This window comes from Dysidea avara, chromosome 9, assembly GCF_963678975.1.
Source record: "Dysidea avara chromosome 9, odDysAvar1.4, whole genome shotgun sequence".
NCBI lineage: Eukaryota > Metazoa > Porifera > Demospongiae > Dictyoceratida > Dysideidae > Dysidea > Dysidea avara.
Window position 1 is genome coordinate 34,563,342 of NC_089280.1, and position 20,038 is coordinate 34,583,379.

At 37.3% G+C, this 20,038-nt stretch overlaps 1 protein-coding gene across 1 annotated transcript; it reads right to left on the minus strand.

The window, feature by feature from the left end:
• Positions 1-1,466: 1,466 nt before the first annotated feature.
• Positions 1,467-12,313, minus strand: LOC136267287 (protein NLRC5-like). The gene is made up of 4 exons (XM_066062378.1): positions 12,086-12,313; positions 4,064-4,324; positions 3,950-4,015; positions 1,467-3,900 (listed from the first exon to the last, which is right to left on the minus strand). Exons 1-4 carry the CDS (start codon positions 12,147-12,149, stop codon positions 1,601-1,603), a joined length of 2,691 nt encoding a protein of 896 aa, XP_065918450.1. The 5' UTR covers positions 12,150-12,313; the 3' UTR covers positions 1,467-1,600.
• Between the last annotated feature and the right edge of the window lie 7,725 nt (positions 12,314-20,038).

Here is a 20,038-nt window from a genome sequence, read left to right on the forward strand (position 1 = left end):
AGGCAAGTTCTTTCCAGTCCGTTTGCTAGTCCGTTTTCCCAGTCCGTTCCGTGTTTTAGTCATGTCCGCACAGGACTGCACAATGGGCTAATTGATAATGCATGTTATGTATTAACAATTACAATCAAAATTGCTTCTGTATCTCAAGAACTAAACTCACTTTGTATCATGAAAGTAAAATTAGTTACTAGCCATATATTAAATTGAATTTACTTGGTGTTAAAAGCAGAAAGAGACCGTGTATGTAAAATAGCTTCCAGATACTTCGTTGTGGCTAGGCGTTACTCAGAGGATAACTAACGAGATTAGTAACTTCGTTACTTGTAGTAATAATATTACGTAATATTAGACTCGTTACAGTAACTATATTATTATTATTATAGCTAATAATTGCAGGACTCTGAAAGAGTATACGTGCAATATAGTATGTAGTTAAGTTAAGTAGTTAATTAAGTATAAAAATAATTATAAATTATAATTTGTTTAAGAAATCAGGAGCAGATCTACGGAATGCTTCAAAGGAATCCAAATTAACAACTGAGTCAGGTGAACTATTCCACAATCTGACAGTAGCTGGGAAGAAACTGAATTTGTGTATATCAATTCTTGAAAAAGGTGTTTGATATCTTCTATTGTGCCCTCTAGTAACAGTGTCGATGAGAGATATCTCATAGGGTAGTTCTAGTGCGACAGAACCTTGCAATATCTTATAAAACATCATCAGTCTACTTACTTGTCTTCTAACCTCCAAGCTACACCATTTAAGCTCATTCAGGATACTGGTAACACTACTTGAAAAATCATAATCAGACACCACAAATCTGGCAGCACGTCGCTGAACACTTTCAAGCTTCTCAATGTTAGTCTTAGTATATGGTGCCCAAACTATTGATGCGTATTCTAGTATTGGTCTCACATACAAGAAATAGGCTTGGCTTCGTATTTGAGAATTACAATGATATAGATTACGCTTAAGAAGCGCCAATACACTATTAGCTTTTCTGCAAACAGTGGTAATATGTTTGTTAAAGTTCATCTTAGAGTCCAATATCACACCAAGGTATTTTGCATGACTAACCATTCTTAGTTGATTATTGTACAGAAAATAGCTTGTGGGTTTTGGATTACTTAAAGTAACTTGTAATACTTCACATTTATCTGTGTTAAATGTCATCATCCATTTATTAGCCCACTCTATATTACTTAGGTAACGCGTTACATTTGTAAGTAAAGCAACTTGAGTTATATTACCTGTTTTTATAGCGTATTTCGTTATATTACTTAGTTACCACAAAAGTAATAATATTACGTAACGCGTTACTCCCAACACTGGTACTTTGTAATCAGCTTATGTGAATGTGTTTAGTTTTGCTTTTCTTTCAGTGCAGTTCTAATTGTATATTTCTTTCTTTGTTGATGTGTATGTGTGTTAAGGAAGAAGGCTGTGCTAATTACTGTGAGGTTAAATCAACACTCAAATCTAATCAATAATCAAATTACTGATGAACACCTGCATAAATGTGCAAAAGAAGTGTGCATGTCTATAGTTTTACCACTACATGACAGTATACCACTTGAGTGTACAATAATAGACTGGTAGTCAGGTTTTCTTTATTCTGTCTTTAACTTTTAGCTTACCACGCATTCCTTGACTTCTTCTCTTTGTGTTGATCTCTTGTTTTATTGATCTAATCCTGTCTTTAATTTCTGGAGGGTAATCGGAAACAGCTAGCTCTTGTAGTGTGCTATTACTTCTCAGGGCTTGTAGTATACTTAATATAGCTTCTCCACTAATGCGATTGCCCCAAATCCTCAGCCTTAGTAGTGACTTGTTGGTAGTTAGCAGTGCAGAAACATCTTCAGCCACATCATCAGTGATGGCATTGTTGCTAATGTAGAGCTCTTTCAACTTGTTAGTACCCTTCACTGCAGTGAATAGTGTTCTTGCTGCAATGAAGGATAATGAGATATGGCTCATGTACAATATTGTTAGCATAGAGGAAGGATGAGTCAACATGGTGTAGAGCTCTTCACTTTCCCCAATTGCGTGGTTACGACTAATATCCAACACTTCTACTTTGCACCTGAGGACAATGTCACTGATGAAGGAGGAGGATGAGCTGGTGAGGCCATTACTATTCAACCGAAACTCAGTAATAGTGACATTAGTATCATTAAGATATTTGTGAATTATATGGAGGCCACGGTCTTCGATATAACAGCAGGACAAGCTGAGCTGAACCCAGTGCTTGTGGGAAGAGGAGGTGAGGAAGAGTGACACACTCTCAAGATCAATAGCTAGAAGGGTATTTAAGTGAAGATCAATGTTTTTCTCATTAAAGATTTGTGCCTCTTCAATGGATTTGCACATTTGATTGTCTTGTGCATCATGGAAACAGTGAAATAGTCTGAAACATTTCAGCTGTTCACGAAGGAATTTCCTGGAAATGGCAATCTTCTTGTCTCCACCAGATAGGAATTTCTTAAAGGAAGATCGTTGTCCCTTGCTGAGCATGATGTAAATGTCAAACATATTTGCATGAAGATCACTCCAGAATTGCTCGCAAAGAAGACAAAATTCTTCGTCTGGTCGAAGGTCAGTTATAATATAGTTAGCTGCTAGGTATTCCTGAATAGTTAAATGAAGGAAGTTAAATGTTGTTGTTTCTCCTGTTAGTCCAAAATGTTGTACAGCTTGTAGCAAGCCAAACCCATTAATAGCCTCAGGGGTAGCTATGACATCTGGACATGTAGTCTCGATCTCTTCATAGGTAAAAACTAGTTGGTTGTTATTGAGTGCGTGTAATGCTAACTTGGAAAGTTGTTTAACTATTTTACTGTATGGCTCTGGCAGGTCAGCTAGCTGTTTGATGTCATTTTTGAGTGGACGACCAGATTTGGCAAGATGTCGACAGATGGTGAGACAGATGAAGTGATGGTATATACTAGAAGAATCGTTGGGAAGGGGAATACCCATTTTAAACAGGAAAAGCAGGATTACTAGGTTAAATGGCACTATGCAAAGGTAGTTGATGGTGAGATGATCTTGTAAGTAGTGGGTAATTTTTTCAATACTTTGTGGTTGTCTTTTTAAAGACTGTTCGATGTAATGATGTCGTTCATCCTCAGTGAAACCCAATATGTCCACTTTGATGGAGGCTTGTTCTCGGAGGGACACCGAAGCATGTGGACGAGATGACACCACTAATCCACAGAGAGGTAGGATGTTGCGATTTATAATCTCACCAATTAAGCTGTTTTCTCGCAGTTTTTCTGGGAATTCATCAAACCCATCAAAAAGAAAAAGCAGGTTCTTTCCATTACTTTCAAAGAGGTGATCACTGCACGCATCTGCGATTTCTTTAGCTCGCCTGTCTCCCTTGCAGAATGATAGAAGAAGGTCACTGATTGACGTAGCTTGTTGAACAATGGGGTCACGTAGACAGACTAATAGTAACAGTGTAAATTTTTGTAACAATTGTTGTTTACCCCACCTGTAAGCTATTTCACGTAACAATACAGACTTGCCAATGCCTGGTGCACCTTCGATCATAATAAATCGTGAATCTTCACATTCTTCTAGTGGAACTACTTCACATTCTTCTAGTGGAACTAAAATCTCCATCACCTCTTTGGTCACTTTGCTAACATGTGGAGTATGGTCGTCTAGCTTAGTGTGGACTAACTGTTCAGTAGCTAGTGAAGTGACATCACCTTTGTGGACTAGTTTAGCAACTTCAACAGCTTGGTCCATCCTTTGTTGTCTTTCATGATGGACCAGTAGAAGTGGAATGAAGTTGTGTGGCTGACCTGGTGGCCATGTATTCTTGTCAACCTTGAACTGTGCTTGTGCATTAGTTGTTGCCACTCTATTGGATAACATGGAGACTGCCTCAGCTCCTGTAGGACACACATCAAGGTACATCATGGAATACACTAGACACTGTACCTTTAACAGTTAACTTGTCATGATGGACAGGCTGTACCTTGCTAGCTGCATCTTCACCAGTCACAACTATAACAATACACTAACTAGCTTGTTACTACTACAATGGTCAGTCACCTTTCTCAGCAGCTTGATCACCGGACACAGAATCTGTCTGGATGACACTTAGTAGCTTATTCCAACTAGCAGAGGGGTCCTTCTTAAGCCATTTGCTCCACATATCATTACAGCAGGGGACACTTCTATACACATTGTCTTGTTCTATGATGTCAAGAGTTCCACTGGGTAGACCCAGTAGTGTTCCTATCACTCTCCAACGAGCAGCATAGCGTGGAGTGACGTAACTGTAGAGGTCCTTCAGTAGTGGAACACTAGTAGCTGTGCATGTAGGGAATAAACGATATGATTTAGGCTTTACAGCACTGCATACAGAAAGGTAGTTTACAATAAATGGGTGGGATAGTACAGTACTACTGAAGATCTGTTAGCTCTCTAGGCTAGCAGTCACAGAAAGGGAATTCTTAGTTTGTTTGGCTTGATGGATAAGGATAGTTCAAGATATTCCATAGTTGAGGGATTCATTTAGCTTGACAGATCAGTTGGGGAAAGGGTATTCTATGGTTGAGGGATTCTACAACAAAGGAATTACTACTCACTTTTTCCACTTCTGGAAGACTTTGTGTACAGCTTGTAGATCCATTGGCAGAAGTTGGTGATGTCAAAGGAAGGAAAGGGATACTTAAATGACTCTGATTAAGATCAAAGGGGTGTACACTAAGGGTAGTAAATCAAGCTAAAATAATTTGAGTTGTAATTACTCAAGAAACTTATTCAGACATGCAGTCACCAGTAATATAATAGATCCAAAATCTGTTAATTCACTAAACAACTATCATTTGGAGGGTAGTCACATACGTATCATGGGGTCACAAATAGTGCTATAAAATTTGGTGTCATAAATGAACTTTTGAGATATTAACACCTAATTTAAAACAGCCAAGCTGTAAAAAAGGGTGCAGCTCTCAAAAAGCCATGGTGAAAAAATGTGTGAAAGGTATTGAATCTAAGTTGGTAGCCAAGAAATGGCAGGTAAATGGCAAATTTTTTAATAATAACAATTCATGTGAATTTGTGATTAGATATTACTTCTCTTAGTAATTGTATATACTCCAAAGCAGGCCATAAGCCAGCTTTGGGGCTTCTTTTTACCTGTCTTTTCTTTACTACAGGAAGGAGATCTAGAACAGTAGTGGATTTGTACAATTTTTTAATATAAATGAATAGGCAGACAGTATATAACTATATAATGATTCCAACTTGTTACAATTTTTGACAGTTGTTCCTTAATTGTTACAAATTACTATGTAACTAGTTATGTTACTAGTTACTTTAATATTTATCTATTACACAACTTAGTTACAAAAGTAACCAAACTCTCTATAGGTGACTTGTTTGTGAATTCTTTACTGTGTGATTTTTTTGTAGCTGATTTCTCTACCAGGTGACTAACTTGTAGCTGAACTCTCTACAGGTGACTTGTTTCTAGTGATCTCTCTATAGGGTGGCTTGTTTGTAGTTGAACTCTCCACAACTGAATCGATTTGTTTGTAGCTGAACTCTCTAAAGGGTGACTTGTTTTTAGCTAAACAGGCAATTTGTTTGTAGCTGAACTCTTTACAGGGTGACCCATTTGTAGCTGAACTCTCTATAGGGAATTTGTTTGTAGCTGAACTCTCTACAGGGTGATTTGTTTGTAGCTGAGCTCTCTACTGGGATACTTATTAAGTCTCCGAGTAGGGAAACAAAGTCACCCAGTAGAGAATTCAGCTGCAAACAAGTCACCCAGTTAAGTGTTCAGCTACAAACAAATCACATTGTACAGAGTTCAGCTACAAACAAATCATCCTGTGGAGAGTTCAGCTACAAACAAATCACCCCATAGAAAGTTCAGCTACAGTAACCCTGTAGAAAAATTAGCTAGAAAAACAAGTCACCTGTAGTTCAGGTACAAACAGGTCACCTTGTAGAGAGTTTGGCTACATACAAATCACCCTGTGGAGAATTCAGTTACAAAGTAGCCACCATATAGAGAGTTTAGCTACAAAAAAAATCACCCTGTAGAGAGCTTAGCTACACCCTTTAGGCAGTTTAGCTACTAACAAGTCACCTCGTAAATGTAGCTGAACTCTATACAGGATGTCTTTATTGCACCTGATCTCTCTACAGGGTAAATTATTTGTAGCTGAACTCTCTACATGTGAAGAGTTCAGGTACAAACAAGCCATCCTGTAGATAGATAAGTTATAAACAAGTCGCCTGTAGAGAGTTCATCTAAAATCAGGTCACCCAGTATAGAGTTCAGCTGCAAACAAGTCACCCAGTCAAGTGTTAAGCTACAAACAATCACCCTGTAGAGAGTTGAGCTACAAACAAATCATCCTGTGGAGAGTTCAGGTTAAACAAGCCACCCTGTAGAGAGACCAGTTAGAAAAAAGTCACCTACTCTCTACAGGTGACTTGTTTCTAGCTGATTTCTCTACAGGATGGCATGATTGTCTGAACTCTGATTTACTTGTAGCAGAGCTCTCTATAGGGTGACTTTTGTAGCTAAACTCTCTACTGGGTGACTTGTTTTAAGCTGAACTCTACACTGGGTGACTTATTTGTAGCTGAACTCTCTACTAAGTGATTTTTTGGAGTAAAATTCTCTATAGTGGGTGACTTGTTTTTAACTGAGTTCTCCACTGGATGACTTATTTGTAGCTGAATTAACTCTCCACAGGGTGATTTTTTTGTAGCTGAACTGTCTACTAAGTGACTTTTTGGAGCTGAATTCTACTTGTTATTAGCTGAACTCTCCACTGGGTGACTTTTTTGGAGATGAATTCTCTACTGGGTGACTAGCTTGTGGCTGAACTCTGTACAGGGTGACTTGTTTGTAGCTGAACACTCTACAGGATGACTTTATTGCTCTACAGGGTGGCTTATTTATAGCTGAACTTTCTACAAGGTGACTGGTTTTTAGCTAAATTGTACAGGTGATGCTGATATCTACAGGTGGCTTGTTTTTAGCTGAATATTCTACCGGGTGACTTTATTGCAGCTGATCTCCCTACAGGGTGACCTGTTTGTAGCTGAACTCTCTACAGGTGATTGGTTTCTAGCCGATCTCTGGCTGAACTCTCCATAGGGTGATTTGTTTGTAGCTGAACTCTCCACGGGGTAATTTGTTTGTAGCTGAACACTTTACTGGGTGACCTGTTTACAACTGAACTCTTTAATGGGTGACCTGATTTTATCTGAACTCTCTACAGGAGACTTGTTTGTAGCTGAAATCTCTACAGGGTGACTTGTTTATAGCTGAAATCTCTACTGGGTGACTTGTTTGTTGATGAACACTCCACCAGGTGACTGATGTGTTGCTTCAGGGTGACTTGTTGTATAGCTGAACTCTTTACACAGTTTACACAATGACTTGTTATGTAGCTGAATGCTCTAATAGAGTAACTTACTAAAAGTGCTGAATGCTTTAATAGCGTGACTATACTACTAGAGTATCCCGATCACGCATTAGGTGGCTTTTACTTTGATTCTTCTATACCACTGCAAGGACTTTCTATGACGATTATTCCATCTACATACTGGTTTTTCAGCTCACTCTTCTCAGTAGTAGGCACGAAAATTAATAGTTTTTTCATTCATGAAACTTGATCGTGTAATTGTGACACAGGTTGTGTTTTGCATCATATCTCGATGGTCTTTATCTCAATTCCATTCAACCACAAAAAGGCACTCCTACGATCATTACTCCATCATTTACGTAACAATTTTCAACTCATTCCTTCAAGGGCTTACCCTGTGGACATGACAGAATTTTGATCTTATTTTGCTTAAATAATCGGTCATATAACTCTGTGATTCCTGGTACTGAGATTTGTTTTAATGAGTCCTTTAAGTGTGCCAAACTTCAGCTTGATCGGAGTACACGTTTGTATTTTATGACAGATTTTGCAAAAGTGTGCAAAAAGAGGAAGTAGAAGAAAAAATGACAAAACTTTGGTCATTTGTATCTCAGAAATGGCTGGGATGATTTTCTTCAAATTTGGTGTAGACTCCCCTACCTGGCGGGTACTTCTGTAGATTCGGCTTCAAACAGGTAAGAGATCATGGAGCTACATCTGTGTGAAAATCACATTTTCTTTCTTCCTGTCAATATACTCATGGTGTGGCTTGGGCTGCACGACACACTATTGTGTGTCTTGATTTCCATGAAAAATAATGAAAAATATGGGTCCCAACTGGGGGGACTGACACAGAATTGTAAAGGGAGTAGGTGATGACTGGTAACATGCTGAATTCTACCAGCTTAATGGGGCTGGGTGGTATTGGAATTTTAGCACCTGATATATTGTGTTCATCATATTTTGGGTGACTGTTTTATTAGAGAGGTTGACTGTTCTATCAGGTTATATATCTTGATTATTTTGTAATACTTGTGGAGCTGGCACTTGGCTCCAGTACCATCATGTGTTTGTTTGTGGTATAATGCAATAGTCTTCTAGCTTCAAAAGAACTATCACAAATACTAATCATTGGTGAAAGACCACACTAATATTGATACTGTGATATTTTTGTTTCAGGTATCATTTCATTGGAATGCTCTTTTATCAACAGTATGGTGGTACCATTTAAGTAGGGATTGTCCAAAAAATTTCACAAGCCACCCAAACTTCTGCCTTTAAAAAATCACCCTAGAGACATTTTATGCGATGAAAATCACCTTTACAAAATAGTACTAGTCCATATAACATATAATATTTAAAATACAACAAAACATATACGGGTGATCAGATATAGAGTTTTAAACAATCGCCAAAACTCGAATTTTAGTCTCATTGCCTCACTACCTTACTGACCACAGTCACAAGGCTAGAGGCCAAACAAAGCAATATGCATGGCTACCATTTCTCGCCACAATAACAAACTCACCAGTGGGATATGCCTTTAGGGGTTCCGACGAGTGTAGGCCCTCTATGCTATGTCTTTTCTTTTATCTTCAATCAAGCTGCTTGTCTTCTTCTTCATCCAATGAAACCACATCGAGGCATTAATTTTCTTTCAGCAACATATAGATGCCACAGAATTTTCAGAGCTGAATTTTCAGTCCCGGTGCTATAAGAAATATACTAGTTAGATATCTGCAAGTTCACGATTGGATCCGTTCGTGATAGGTTCATAACCACGCCCATCAATTAAAGAACTACGTAGACTAATAGCAATAGAGTACAGGGACTACACCTCTTAAAAATCTAGCTTTTTTCTTACAAGTAAACAAGATGACCTCACCACTTATTAGTCTACTCTAGCTGGCTGCACACCTCTTGGCTGACTCGAGATATACTCTAATACAACAGTCATGTATGATATTCTAATAGAACAGTCACAAGTTACATTGTAGTTAGCTGTGCTACAGCAAAAAACTAAACAAACTAGTATTTTAAAAGTTGTTAATTTAAACATGAAGTAGGGATCTATGCAATAAAAGTAGCGAAACAAGAGATGAATGATGGTATTACAGCATAGCTTAGCCTACTTTGGCACATTAACTATAACAATTAATTGTGACCGGATCAGCAAAAACAGGACATAATCGCACAAGCCTAAATTTATAGTATAAAGCATTGAATACATTGGGTGAAATGCTTGCTTATTATTGAAAAAAATTTTAAATTATTTGAACGCCTCTTTTCTTAGTGAAGGAAAGGACTAACAATAAAAACCTGGATATCATCTTATTCACCTGCTCAAGAGGAGTTCGCAAATCTTTGTTTTGTTGCAGTAGGTCCAAGGATACGTACGTTATGAACATTTGTTTACATTACATCAAAGCAATCGTACGTGATTGATTTTTCTTCATGAATTTCACCTTTGTATGCAGTGAAGAAGGGTGAGTGAAGGAAAAACTTAACCAGTAATTGATTCCCCTGTTCATGGCGAACACAATGGTGAAAATCTTAGCTCAATCCGCTGGTAAGTTAAAACTGTTTTTGTAAGTGCCTGTAATTTATTTTCCCTATACTTGCTGTACAAATCAATTTTTCTGTTGTTGCTACTTTGTAGGGCTGTAACTCCCAAAGTTAATGGCATATGAAGCTGAAACTTCACCAGTGGGTACACTTGGCTAAGTATATTATAAATATTTAAAAAACAGGAATTCGAGAAATATGCGATTATGTCCTGTTTTCGAAGATCCGATCACAATTTGCTTAATGTCTAAGTAGGGCTTTCCCACTGAGCTATGCTGTAATACCATCATTAATCTCTTGTTTCACTACTTTTATTGCATAGATCCATACTTCATTTTTAAATTAACAATTTAAAAAAAATACTAGTTATTATAATACTGTGATACTTCCTAGCCCTAGCTCTTAAACCACTTTCACATTTGGCGTTGAATTCCACAGTTATTAAGCCTGCTAATTATACATATATAACATCTGTGGTTGCGATCAAAAGCACCGCGCTGTGGTATATAACTGATATACCATGGCAAACTGTGGTGTATAACTAATATACCACGCTTTGTGGCTACGCTTACCATTATATGGTGTAATTTCGAACATTCTGAGAAATCCTTATCTAAATGGTAAACAAGTCTCTAATAACAAGCACCTAAATCAACCAAAAATTATTCATCTCATTTACTGGAATGATTTTCAATGAACTCTTGTCTCCTTCATAGATAACTCACTAATTGCGACTACGTGGGCGTGGCACTGCTAAGAGTCTAAAATGTCTGATCCATCAAGAATTTCTACTGATTTTGATCTTCAACAGGTACTGTTTCACTATAAATTGTTATCTATAATCTTTTCATCTACTGGGGTGTAGAATATAACAGTTATAACATGATTACTTGGGATATGACTAAATATACACACTCTCACTTGAGAGCTGTGCGCTCTCATGAGTTGTGCGTATATTTTAGCAGGAGCTTATGAGCCACCAAAGGCGGCGAAGGAGCATGAAACTCGGTTCCATCACAATCCAAATCACGTCACGTTTTTTGAATAAATTGCTACAAGTGTCGCGCACAATTAGTATACGGCGTCTACTAATGAGATTCTGCTTTCCTTATATGGAAACTAATTGCTAATGAATTTGGATTTTGATAGCACCCAGCAGGTAGCATAAATTTCATGCTCCTTCGCCGCCTTGGCAGCTCATAAGCTCCTGTTTTTTTAGTCATATCCGTCGTAAGCATGTTATAACTATATATCATATACATATATATTATGTAGTTATAACATGCTTATGAGAGATATGACTAAAATATATACACGATTCATGAGCGAGAGTGCGTATATTTAGTCATATCCCGAGTAATCGTGTTATAACTGTTATTATATTCTACACCCCAATAGATGAAAGATTATAGATAGCAATTTATAGTGAAACAGTACTTCCTGGAGATCGAAATCAGTAAAACTTCTTGATGGATCAGACATTTTAGACTCTTAGCAGTGCCACGCCCACCTAGTTGCGATTAGTGAGTTATCTACGAAGGAGACAATAGTTCATCAAAAACCGTTCCAGTAGCTGAGGTGAATAATTGTTGGTGATTTAGGCGCTTGTTATTAGAGACTGGTTTACCATTTAGATAGGATTCCATGGAATGTGTGAAGTTACACCATATATGGTAAGCGCAGCCACAAAGTGTGGTATATCAGTTCACAGCGCGGTGCTTTGATCTCAACCACAAGTATAGTATATATATTATGAGGAATGCTTGCTTGTTGGAGTTATGATATAATACAAAAATACTAATAGGTTTGACCTCTTGAAATTGCACTAAGGAATAGAATTACAAATAAATTTGTTTACCACATAATTATTTACAGTGCACTAGTTTTTTAAAGGAGTGTCACTCCAATAGGCACTCTACTGTCCATCACGTAGAATTGGCTTTGTTCATTGACCTTTCACTTTAACTGCGGTTGCAGATCATAGCTATTGCAGATCATCGTTATGGGTATAATAGGCTACATGCCAATAAGATAACCGGAAGCCGAAAATCCGGATATTAGCACTGCCTCAACCCTTTAATGTTCAGTGTTAAACAGTGAATTATCTACGTACCATATTCTGGTGTTGTGAACTGTTCTATTTCTGAGTCTAGTTTCTTTCCGTTACTCCAGTCCATTGAAGATTCAATACAGCAAAGCTGCGATCGCTTCAATTCAGTTACTGAATGGCCGGTGTGAATTAGACTGAACAGAGTAGCGAATCCAAAAGATATCACTGCTGCTATTTCGGTTGTTGTTGCTAGCTGTCGAGCCTCAAGTCAACCACTGCGCATGCGCTACTCCAGATAGTGCCCAGTATCTGGCAGACTTGCTGCTGCACTGGGTACCCCACCTAGTAAGGGTGATACCTGTGACTGCATGCAGCTCACAAAGATGGGGTAAAGGAGTAAAGACAGCTATCACATATCCGCATGGGTATAATGTTAGCTAGCTACCATATCAGCCTAGTTCTACAATAAGCAGTGCTAGCTATATTATTTTACAGGGGCGGATCCAGAGTTTGGAAAGAGGGGGGGCACCTTGCTGAAAAACAGTTGAAGACCAAAAAAAAAAAAAAAGGTCACAACAATAATAGCTAGTTATTTACCAAATATATCAAATCCTATTTATAGCTTCATAGGTAAGCTATACACTGCCTCATGAACATTGTGACTGCTTTATTAGAGTAATCGACTGCTCTATTAGAGTATCTCGATCTTGTATGCAATTTCTTGAAGGGAGGGGGTGGGGCATTTGCCCCAAATGCCCCATCCTGGATCCGCCAATGTTTTATGCCATAGTATAACCATTTCTTTATAGCTAGATGACATCACCAGCTATAACATAAGTGTGCCAATTGTCAACTCTTGTTTTGAATACAATAGCTATAGCAGTTTTAATTTATCATGAATATTAAGAGTGTGACACAAAATTCCGTAAACGCAGCTCTCCATGTGAAGTAAATTGGCTGGAATTTTTATATTGATTATTAAGTAGGTGTGCATTGCATGAAAGTGAAGAAGAAAGTGATGCTAAGCTCTTACATCTATAAAGACATTTTTGCTCCTGTAAATGGCAAGCAGCTTACTTGCATTAGAGAAGTGGGGAATGTGCGCTGTGGCTGTGCTGCACAATGATCAACAGTATCAGGTAGTGGATCACTTACTGCACACCCTCTCTATGATATATGCAGTCAAACCTCTGTAATCCGATGCTCAATGGGAGCCACTAATTTTGCTGGATTAAGGAGGTTGTTGGATTATCAAGTCACTTCTGTAATCTGACACAATGTCTAGAATTATGTCAGATTATGTAGTAGCTAAATTAAAGATAAAGCAGATCGTACAGTGTTTTTAACATGAATAAATTTTAGAATTTGAAAGTATTATGGCTTTTCTTGTGTTATTGTCACCAAATTAAATGCTTTGGTTGCATAAAAATTATTTTCTGCAATTGTTTTTAATGCAACTATTATTCTCTGTCAGATTACAAAGGTCAAAAACAATATATTTCCAAGTGTAGGGAATCAAATTTTGTGTCGGTTTTTGGAGTACAGAGGTTTCAGATTGTAAATGTTGTTTTCTATACAAAAGTGTTGGTAAATAACATTTTGATCGGATTAGAGAGGATTCTGGATTACGCAGGTGTCGGATTAAAGAAGTTTGACTGCATGCTGTTTGTTGTGGCACAATTATATGTAGAGTTACAGGAGTGAGAAGGCACAAAAGCACATGAGATAAAATTAAGTGCAAATTCAATCACCATATGATCGAGAAAATAAAGCCATTTTCACGGTATAAACCCCGCTATAGTTTGTCTTAGTTATAGGGTTTAATGTGTGTAGTGTGATGAGCATTGTTCATATCAACTGATGAGTACATTCAGAGATCATAATATATGGTATAGCTAGAGCTATTTGCTACTATTACCTCATTGGAAACACATCACATTACGCAGCTAACCTCATCCAATTAGCTAGCTCTATATTACATGCTCTCCTCCTTGTTTTGTCATTTGTGTCAGAGAGTTTTATAGGGAACCAATTACCAACCAAGCCTGTGTGTCTACCTGTTTTGCTGAAAATGAGTCAACAAATAAAACTGTATTACGATGTGATGTCACCTTATTCCTACATTGGGTTTGAGGTAATGAAACATGTACACATGTATGGATAAATATGGTTATAGTGCACAAGATGAAATTTGATTTGTTGCTATAACTATATATTAACCAGATATTTTATAACCTTGGGTTATACCTACTATATTGGAACCTGTGTATAATGGCAGGAGCTTAAAAGCACCGAAGGCACTTCATTGAAGATTTAATACAGCAAAACTGTGATTGTAATCAAATGGCTTCAATCCAGTTACTGGATGGTGTGAATTACACTGAACAGAGTAGCAAATCAAAATCCTAAAGATACCACTGCTGCTGTCTCAGCTGCTGTTGTTAGCTGTTGAGCCTCAAGTCAACCACAGTGCATGCACACGTGCTTGCACCTTGTGGTGCTTATGAGCTCCTGATAACAGCCACCTTGAGGTAAGAAGGTTGTCATATACAGATAGCTGTTATAGAGAAAGAAAACTCTACATAAGGTGATCAGCAGCAATTTTGTGGCTGTGACCAGTACGCAATGAAGCCAGATAGATTATATAGTTATTCATTAAAGGTAGGAAGTGAGTATGATGAAGTTGTTCAGATCAAGGGATAGCATTCACAGAATAAAACCATTTACTGGCGAGAAGTTGATATTTAAGTACAGGTTGAATGCAGAGAAGATCTCAGACCCCAGCTGTTGTGGCTTGGTGCTTGCCTGCTAGACTACATGTTGCTGGGAACTATCAAGTCATTACTGGGTCTGGATTTTTTTTTTTTTTGCCATTCCTCACATTTTAGTTACATGTTTCTGACTCCCTGTTTTTACAGGCTTTAAGCCTTCTCACAGGTCCCTAGGAGGATAGCATTCACAGAATAATACTAAGTAGTGTTATTTTGATCAAAGGCCAGTGTCTATTCCACCATACACAGTGATCTGACATTATGAACTCTTGTTCAGACTCTTTGAGCTTACAAATAGCGCTTTGACTCATTATGGCTTCTGTTTATTATTAGCAGTTTGAAGGCTAGTGGTAAACACCTCATACAGGCTCTGCCTTCTGTGTTCACCCTCCAGTGCCTAACTGGTAAAGTTGATAATAAAGATGAGGATGTAACTAACAGCTGAGTAACAGTGAAAATAGGTATGACTACCCTATATGGACTTGTAATCTGGCAATGGTTGGAACCACAGATCCTGCTCCTCCGCTTATAAGACAGCAACAGCTACATGAGAGTTGAAGTTCATATGGGAAAACAGTTGGGGCCTCATGACAGTGATTGTTATACAAAGGTGACCATGGTAGTTCTACTGTATTGCCAGTTTTTCTTCCTTACTTAGGTTTTTCACCAATACAAACAGAAATGGAATCGTCATTTGTAACTATGTCCTTTTGTTTTGCCAAGGGTCAGGGAGTTAAGTAGTACGTTAATTGTATGATTATAAATAATAGTATACCGTAGACTCTGATTATTAGGCATATGCACTATTTTTGGACTATTCTTGTTATCCTGTTTACAACTGATAGCTACTCACAATATTAATCCCTAATACCACATGCAGCCATCTGTCCTATTAACTGCATATGCTAATATGCTTCACAGTACCACTACAATTAGTTAAAGACAACTGAATTTTTTCAGATCAGAAATACTCTAATGGATAATATATACACACTCTATGGTTGCATGCTTTTAAGTAATATTTATCTCAGTAAAACATAACTATTCATAGTATTAACAAAGGAAAACTTATCGATGTGAGTTTGATCCCTGAGATTGGTACATAGATGTACGTAATTACATAGCTAATGGCTAACTTGTGTATCATCATCATCTAACAGGTAACCACTCTCATAATGTTCCATTAAAAGCCCAGCATGTAGGACAGGATGTTGCAAGACTGTATGGCTGAATATTATTGTATTCTAGTAAACCCACCTCCACCTTCAGTGAGTGTAGTGGTTTATTATCACACTAGTTAGTATTGTGTTTCTAACAATACAGAAACTTGCTGAGGCTCTGTTTGTGAAAGGTGAGACTATTACTGATGTGCATGTACTGACTGCACTCCAGTAGCTATGTTGTGGTGGTTATACTGGAGGTTATACATGGTGTAACTACAATTCATTATTGTAGCTAGTTGGTAGCTATGGTAGGGAGAAAAGTGTGAATTTAAAAAAGCACCATGTTAAATGGCAACACTGTGTATGCCATCAGGAACCTAAAGTGTCGATACTTCAATTTCAGTTGAATTGTAGTAGCTACATAGTAGTGTATATCATTTATGTTGAACTCACTTGTGTGTGACCAAATGCTTATCCTGCACTGTACAATGGACTCATATACTAATAATGGTGTCATGCATATAGAGCTACTACATCATATACACTTATAAGTGATGTAGGAACACTGAGAGCCCAGCTGTTACTAACTGCAGCCAACTTGGTGTACCCTGATAGCATTGAAGTAATTTGTAGGGAATTGTTTATGCAATTGTGGACAAAGGTATGTTAACACAAAAGTACAGATTTAAAATAATTTTAATTGATAAAGAGAATAGGTATTTCTGATTAAGGATGTGAACCATATTGCCTTCCTAATATCATGGGTGATTCTGTTTTTATTATAATGTATCAATAGTTAATGAAAATTATGAGTATTGAAATCTATAAAATATGGTATTGCTATCAACATTCTAAATCTGGAAAAGTCTTGTAGTGCAAGAGGTTACTTCATTGTGGTAGCTATTGCCTATAATCTTGTCCGTTCTACCACAGGATGAAGGTATCGCAAAGGATGCTAGTTTGATCCAGGTGTGTTGGTGGCTACTGGCTTGTATCATAACACATTATGTGGTCTCCCCTCAGGCATGTGTTAGAGTTGGAATTGTGGAGGAAGAAGCTAGAAAACTACTGGCTTGTTCTAAGGAGTAAAATGTCAAAGAAATGCTGGAAGCAACAACACAGGAAGCATTTGGGTTTGGGGTGAGTCCACCTGTAATTTAGCAGCAAGGAACACTATGTATATATCTTGGCATCTCCATTTGTGATGAGCAGGTAATGTCTTTACACCTCTGTTCAAAGCAACTAGGAATCCACCCATGCAGAGGTTGTTGATGTGAAGAAGCTGACCTGGGTTAAGAATATCTGGAAATAGGGGGTCTATAGGGCTCTTTTGCAGCTATTATACCTTTCACAATGTCTCAATAGAAACATCACAGCACATTTTGTTATCTATACATAGTACGTACTATCTCAGTAAAAACTGTACATGTCTTGGCAGATGCATATCTGAATAATACACCATCTTACTAAACTGTATAATTATACAAAAGGTAGATGAGGCTGACGGGTAGGATTAACTCCGGTAACAACTTTTGTTGTAAAGCTACTTCTATAGAAGTACACGTTTTGAACAATCCAAATGTGAGAGTGTGATTTTCTGTCCTCTGGACCAGAGACCGTCTGTATACTGTGTCAATGTTGTATACAACATCAGTTGTTTGCTAGTTAATTGTCCAGGTGTGAAATTGATGAGCTACATGACATAATGATAATTTACAACATAGTTTTTGCTTTGTACACAGTAACATAATAAATAATTGCTGTATGAAGAAATGGACAAGTTATTACAAATGACTGTGTCTTTTATTTCAATGAAGGAATCTGGTGCAGAATTTTGCTTGCACCAAGTCGCTAAATTAAATTCCTTACCAGTGCAACTGTATATAACAACAATACAACATATGTGTTGTTGACAGGCAAACCATGTGTCACTAGTACGGAGGTACCTGCCAATATAATGCTCTTAAGATTCATCATCAAATATTCTACTACATACTTTTGTTAAAGAGTAAGAGATATTTAGTATAAGTGTGTTTGTTTGTAGCATCAAATATAAGTGAGTGTTTCTAACATCAAATATAATGTCAAAACTTATTACAGAATCACCAATATTATACTTTATAAAATTGCTAAATCCGATTGTTGGTCTGTTCACTAGCTGACCACAGTTGCAAAGCTAAAGTGGCTAAACAACACACTATGTTTTGCACAACAAAGTAAAATTGAAGATAAAGACAGGGCACACAGACAGCAGATGGTCTTTTGAACCCCAAATGGAATATAATATTATGAGTTTGCTATTGTGGAAACCACATCAAAGCGTTCATTTTCCATAGCATCACTTTCTTTACAGGTGAGAATATAAATACCACAACATAGTTACAAGTGCTTATGCTATCAGCTGCACTTGTATTGGACAGAATACATGTGACCACACCCCTTAATGATTATAGTTTCCCTCTACCAGTCCATGCCAAAGTAGGGATTTTCCCACATAGCCATGTTGTAATGCCATGATTGCCATCATCCATTGTTTCACAACTTTATAGCACTTGAATTAAATACTAACTAGTGTAAAGCATTGAAGCGTGACTAGAAAGTGATACAATGAGCACATAGTTAATTGGATTAAGGAGTAATTTTAATTCACTTTGATGTTATACCCAACACACAGAACAATATACAAGTAGATTGTTATGTGATCAGTAGACTGGAAATCACACACATTATAGATTATGTGATTGTACCAAGTACACTCATGTAATCATCAATATACAGCTACAGAATACTATAGTCCTGCCCTATAGCTCAGTATACATGAGGATTTGCCAATACTGGATTGTAGTACATGTAGACTATGTTTGTATCTCAGTATGGTGTGCAGTATGTGTGTTTGTGTATATATATAGTGTGTATATGTGTGCGAGCATGAAAGCTTTAAAGCATTCACTGTAGTCAAATGCTTTATCATTTTTGTGTGTTATTAGCTACATCAACAAAAGAGGAGAATAATCTCTATAGCAACATGGACTGATAGGAATTCTTGATCTTATAGGACAGCTACTATACAGTAGAACCTTTCTGAGAGGTTCTACTGTACTATAATAGCTGTCCTATAAGAATTCTTAGAAGACCCTCCCTGTAAAGGACGCTGTATATACATTTAGTTTCCTTATAAAGGACTGTTCTGATGCCTTAATTTTGCCTCTGTAAGGACAACCAATTGAGACTTCATCAAATCAGTCGGTCCCAAAAGTGACCGGCTGCACTGTATGTTACGTAGTTCTTAAGTACATCATCCTCATGCATGCCGTGGTAGCTAGCTAGCGGGGATTGACTAAGTTCACCCAATCCCATGTCACTCACGTGACTAGTATTATGTGACCACACTATTTTGTGGGTGACTCACCACCTGACGTAACACATAAATTAACACTCTTATACAGATCTAATTAAAGCGCTTGTCCTGCAGTAGTCCTGTATTTTGGTGAACTGGTGAATCAGTGTTATTATGACTGAGGGACGCTTGACAGCTGTTCCTTTGGTGAGATGGAACGTCAACCATTGATTCAACCAACTTTTGGGGTTACTGAATACTGCTGACGAGGAAGCTGAATTTGAATTGAATTGAATTGAATTTGGTTTTAAACTCCTATATTCGACATAGCCGTTCTTCCATATAGGAGGAGTATACACAGTACATACATACATATACATAATATACATACACAGCACTTACGTACATACATACATACATACATACATACATACATACATACATACATACATACATACATACATACATACATACATACATACATACATACATACATACATACATACATACATACATACATACATACATACATACATACATACATACATACATACATACATACATACATACATACATACATACATACTAGTGTTGTTTTAGTACAGCAGATTCATTTTAGTTTAGTTCTAGTTCTAGTACTCCAATTCTACCATAGTTTTAGTTAGTTTTAGTTCTAGTGCCCCAATTCTACCAAAGTTTTAGTTAGTATTAGTTCTGGTACCCCATATTTCTGTAATTTAGTTAG